This window comes from Manduca sexta, unplaced genomic scaffold (assembly GCF_014839805.1).
Source record: "Manduca sexta isolate Smith_Timp_Sample1 unplaced genomic scaffold, JHU_Msex_v1.0 HiC_scaffold_3779, whole genome shotgun sequence".
Taxonomy (NCBI): domain Eukaryota; kingdom Metazoa; phylum Arthropoda; class Insecta; order Lepidoptera; family Sphingidae; genus Manduca; species Manduca sexta.
This window is the reverse complement of record NW_023594884.1, coordinates 5,853-11,221: the sequence shown is the minus strand read 5'-3', so window position 1 is coordinate 11,221 and position 5,369 is coordinate 5,853. Positions and strand designations below refer to the sequence as shown.

Below are 5,369 nucleotides of genomic sequence, written 5' to 3'. Positions count from 1 at the left end.
AAAAAAATAACATTTATGAAAATAATGTTGCAGCTGTAGTCATATCAACAGTTAATTAGTTGAATAATAAATTAAAATAACTATCAGTTGCATAAATTAACAACGTAGTGTTAACAAATCGATCTCGCCATATTTGCATCGTATTTTGACATTGGGTCTGAGTTTCATCGGCAAGGATTTCTCCCCAGGATGCCAAATTAGACCAGCTTGGCGGGACTGGCTTATTCGAGGAGATAGACCCCCAAGATTTGTAGATCTCCATAATTGCAGTGTGCTTAGAATATAGCAAAAATATGACACGACTCGGTGTTGCTTTATTAGGATTAGTACATAGACTAACACGTGACGCATTAGTCTTTCGATCAATCACAAATATCAGAATTAAACGACATTGGCTTTTGTTGAGATATTCTAAGGGGGCTGATCTACTTGACGCCTAATAGTATTGATAAAATGCTACAGAACGTACGTTGTTTTCTTATCAGTGATTAAACATCAATATCTCTACTTCAGTGTAAAAGTATTATCTATATTATGATAAATAAATATGGTCAATATCAACTACGCCTGGTGTCCCAGAATTAAATGGACCACGCCCAAAAGTAAACAACAGCAATTCCAAAAAATTTTAATATAACCTATTCTTTCAACCATACATGGAATCAACCGCGTGAACTGCGAACTCAACGAGGCGCAATCTGTGAATGATTTCAATGCGTCCCGGTAAAAATTTTACAGAAAATCTTTTTGTTACTTATCTAATACTAAATACATACATAATATCACGCCTCTATCCAATAGAAAGATAGGGATAGATAAATAGGGATAGGCGAAACTAACGAAACTACTGTATAAATATATATATATATATATATATATATATAGTGTATACTATCCTGAAATAAATGTATTGAATTGAATTGAATTGAAATTGAATTAATAATTCATTGCGTTTCCGCGTAGTTACCCAAATGATATATAAGAAAGTGCTCAAAACAATCGTAAAAGAATAATTCTTTAACTATAAAGACATTACAAATTGATTATAATATATTTTTCTGTGAAATATCCTACATAATATCGATATTAAGAAATTACCGAAGCAACAGCGACCGCCAGCAAGGCGAAAAGCACTTTCCAAACCACCATTTGCACAATACTGAAACATGCACAATCTATTAAGAATAAAAAATAATTTTAGATAAAGAAAAGATAATGATGAAAAATCATAACTCAGGTATTCGACGATAAAAAAATATTATTGATATAGTAGAATTTTTACAAATATTTTGTGTGTTCACTTATATATAAGGTGTATAATTTACTTTTTGCTTTACCAAGTTACTCAGTATAATTTGAATTAATCAGTGGTCAGTTAAGTAGTCTGTATTTAATTTTAAAGTAGTAATATTACACTGTAGACATATTTACAGTGAAATTTTGAGTACAGTACGAATGGGTTGGCTGTCGTAGGGTAGGAATATCAGGGCCGGGGTGCTAGGTCAGGAAACCTCCTCGTGGTGCACCCTGGGCAACGGCGCGTCGATCGAGCTGGTCGGCGCGACGGCCAATATCCTGACAATGGAGTTGGATGGCGGTCGTCGCCCCTTGCGGCGGCCGTCGTCCGATTCGGACGAGGTGGGCCCATCTCGGGCGGCTCCCGGTTCTGTCCGGGGTGTCGACGGGCTCGGTGTGCGCTCATCCCGCCCCGAGCAGGCAGTGGGGGACTCCCTCTCCCATTGTCGCCGTCGCAGATCGTAATCTGGTGTGGAGGTCTGTGGATATGTCTCGCGCTCCCACTGGACCGAGGGTCTTGGCTTAACCGCCCGGACCGCGAGGAAGAAAACCCTCTATAAAAAAAAATCACCCCGAATCCCAAGCGGCGGCGCACCGCGAGGGATGCATGGCCGATGGGTAGTTCGGTCCCGAGTGCGACCCCGCCAGAGTACCGGCCGACACTCTGCGCGGGTTACGCTAGGCTTACCCAGGTACAGGGGCACTGGCTGGGCGGACCGTTATTTCCCCCAGACTCGTGGGAATAAGATGGAAACCCAAAAAATAATAAAAAAAGGAGTGCACTGTCGAGGTAGAGTTGCTCTCCGACCGCGACATTACGTTGGCGACTGGGCGTAACACTGCCTCCACCTCGACTGCCGAGATGCGCGGTGGTAGTGGCTCTAAGCCAGGGAAGGCGGTGGCCGCTAGGAGGCGCGCGCCGGCCCGGATCCTGAGCGAGTCCGAGCCGAGCAGTGACTCTTCGCGGCTACCTAGGCGAATGGCGCGGCAACCCCGTAAGCCGGCCTCAAAAGGCCGCGGGGAGTCCGCACGAGTGGCAGTGGCAGCGCAACGGACCCAGGATTGCGCGCCGCTGCCAAAAATTGTGTGGGGCCTCAGCCTCGGATACGGAGGAGGATGACTCCGTGGCCGGGATTAGGGAGGCTTACCAGTCGGCCCTGAGGGAGGAACGTGTGGCCGAAGCCGCCCGCGCAGTGGAGGAGGAGACAGCGCTCCAGGAAGTGAGGATCGTGGCGCCCTGCCCGAAAATTGCGGCGCCAAAGTCGGCAAAGGTTCCCACAAAGAACCTCCTCCTTGAGGTGGCGGAGAACATCCGTCACGTCTCAAAAGCGTCCCGGAACCTCAAAGGGACGTTTGTGAAGGCTCTCAGGGAGGATGCCGCCAAGCTGCAGGAGCGCGCGGAAGAGCCCTCCTCCGCGGAAACCGCGAGACTGGAGGCCATAATAGCCTCCCTCGAGCGGAAGGTGACGGCACTGGAGGCTGCCTTGGCCACCCAGAACAAAATCCTCGAGGATTTTGTGGCCGGCGACCGCTCCAGGGAGCCGAAGGCGGCCTCTAAAAGGAGGAGGATCGCCTCGAGCGGCATGAGAGACGGATGGAAGCTCTCATGGAGAAAACGCTCGAGGCGATCTCGGCCAAACTCGCCCCAGCGCCCTTCCCACGCTCGTCAGTGGCGTCGGTGGTGTCTGGCCCGTCCTGGCCAGCCGTCGGGGAGAGGAGGAGTCGGGCAGCAGCAACACTCGCGGCTCCGCCCAGATCTGCTGACGTTCCAGCTCCTCGGCCCCCGCTCCTGCAGCCACACCTGTGGCCGAGGAGCCTGCCCAACGCCCGCCGCGTCGGCGTATGCGGGGTCCAGGAGGAGAGCGGCGACGCCTCTGCCTCAATCCGCTCCGGCCCCACAACAGTGGAAGAAGGGTGGACAGTGGTGGGTAACCGGGGCGGCAGGGGAAGAGGAACAAGAGGAGGACCGGGCCGAAGCCGAACGCCCCAAATGCCGGCCAGAGGCAGAAGGTGGTGCGCAAGGTTGTGCCCCAGCTTCGTCTTCCGAAGAAGGCTGCCGTCACCCTGACGGTAGCACCGGAGGCGGTAGAACGGGGCACGACCTACGCCCAGGCCCTGCAGGCGGTCAGGGGCAAAGTCGACCTGGCCAGCCTTGGCATCGGGGTCGGCATGAAGGCGCGACGGGTGGCCACCGGTGCCTACCTTTTCGAGGTGCCCGGACCTGAGTCCGAGGCGAAAGCCGACTCCCTCGTCATCAAAATGAGGGAGGCGCTCTGTGGGTTGGAAGACGTTCGCGTCTCCCGGCCCGTCATGACGGCAGAGCTGCGCATCTCAGGGCTTGACGAGTCCGTCACCCCTGACGATGTCGCAACGGCTATCGCCAAAATCGGAGAGTGTTCGATCGAGGACCTGAAGGTGGGCCAGGTCAAGATCGAGCACTCGGGTCTGGGCGCCGCGTGGGCCCAGTGCCCGGCAAAGGTGGCGGATAAGGTCGCCAGGGCAGGACGCGTCCTGGTAGGCTTCGTGTCCGCCGGGGTCCGGCTCCTTGAGCCGAGGCCCCAAAGGTGTTACAGGTGCCTTTGCCGGGGGCACGTAGGTGCTAAATGCACCGCAGGGGTGGACCGCAGCGGGATCTGCTACCGTTGCGGTCTTGAGGGCCACAAGGCCAAGGGTTGCTCCGCGGAGCCGCATTGCGCAGTGTGCGCAGCTGCCGGCAAACCCGCGGGGCACAGGGTGGGCGGCAAGGATTGCGTCGCCTCTTCGACCCTCCCGCAACCGTCGCGGAGGAGGTGCTGAAGTTGTGACGCGTCCGCAACCGTCCCACCCAGTGGAGATGGAGATCGCCCATTAAATCATGGCACAAAATCATTTCCTCCAGGCGAACATCAATCACTGCGCCAGATCGCAGGACTTGCTTGTTCAGAGCCTGGCGCAGTGGTCAATCCACGTGGCTGTAGTCAGCGAGCCGTATTTCGTTCCCCGGGATGACTGGGCAGGGGACTCCGACGGCTCGGTGGCTGTCATCACCCGGGGTGCCGCCGGCTCCCCGCCCTTCGAAAAGTAGCGAAGGGTACCGGATGTGTGGCGGTTCTGTTGGGGGTGTGGGTAGTGGGAGCCTACTTCTCCCCAACAGATCCCTAGCCGAATTTGAGAGTTTTCTCATTCGGCTGGGAACCCTGGTGGTGCAAAGCAGCCAGCCCCGCCCTGTGCTTGTCGCCGGCGACTTCAATGCCAAATCCTTGGCCTGGGGTTCGTCGGTGACGGACGCGCGGGTAGGGCCCTGGAGGAATGGGCGATCTCCTCAGGACTGGTCGTCCTAAATCGGGGTCGGAGGACACGTGCGTGCGGCACAACGGGGGTTCGGTGGTGGACATCACGTTCGCCACCCCGGACCTAGCCCGCCGTGTCCAGGGCTGGAGAGTCCTGGTGGAGGAGGAGACGCTGTCCGATCACCGGTACATACGGTTCAGTGTCTCCACTCCCCGGACCAACCAGCCCAGCAACAGTGGAAGTTTGACCTCCCGACGATGGGGCGGCCAGCGTTGGGCCGTTACGCGGCTCAACCGGGAGGCCGTGAAGGAAGCCGCTCTTGTTCAGGCGTGGTTCCCTGTACCGGCAGGGCCGGTGCGGGTCGAAGAGGAGGCGGAGTGGTTCGGGGGGGCAATGTCGCAAATCTGCGACGCGGCCATGCCCCGGGCCCGATGCCTCCCTCCGAAGCGACATGGTGTACTGGTGGTCGGCGGAGCTCACCCAGTTACGCGCGTCCTGCATGGCTGCGCGCCGTCGACTCGCCAGACACCGCCGCCGTCATTCCCGTCCGCCCGGCGATGATGAACAGGAGCGGCTGCTTCACGGCCTACACAAGACGGCCAAGAGAGCGCTGCGGGTGGCCATTGCGCAAGCAAAGGCCGCGGCACGTGAGGAGTCTCGGAGAACTCTCGACAGCGACCCGTGGGGACGCCCGTACCGCATGGCGTTGAGCAAGCTCCGCCCGTGGGCGCCCCGCTGACGCAGAGTCTCCGAGCCGATCTGGTGACGGACGTTGTCGCGGCGTTATTTCCGGCCACCCAGGA

The 5,369-nt window shown here is 55.6% G+C and overlaps 1 protein-coding gene across 1 annotated transcript; it reads left to right on the top strand.

Annotated features, from left to right (window-relative positions):
• Nucleotides 1–1,581: 1,581 nt before the first annotated feature.
• On the top strand, nucleotides 1,582–4,360 carry LOC119193224. The gene is made up of 4 exons (XM_037446854.1): nucleotides 1,582–1,663; nucleotides 2,272–3,224; nucleotides 3,298–4,085; nucleotides 4,198–4,360. Exons 1-4 carry the CDS (start codon nucleotides 1,582–1,584, stop codon nucleotides 4,358–4,360), a joined length of 1,986 nt encoding a protein of 661 aa, XP_037302751.1.
• The last annotated feature ends 1,009 nt before the right edge of the window (nucleotides 4,361–5,369 follow it).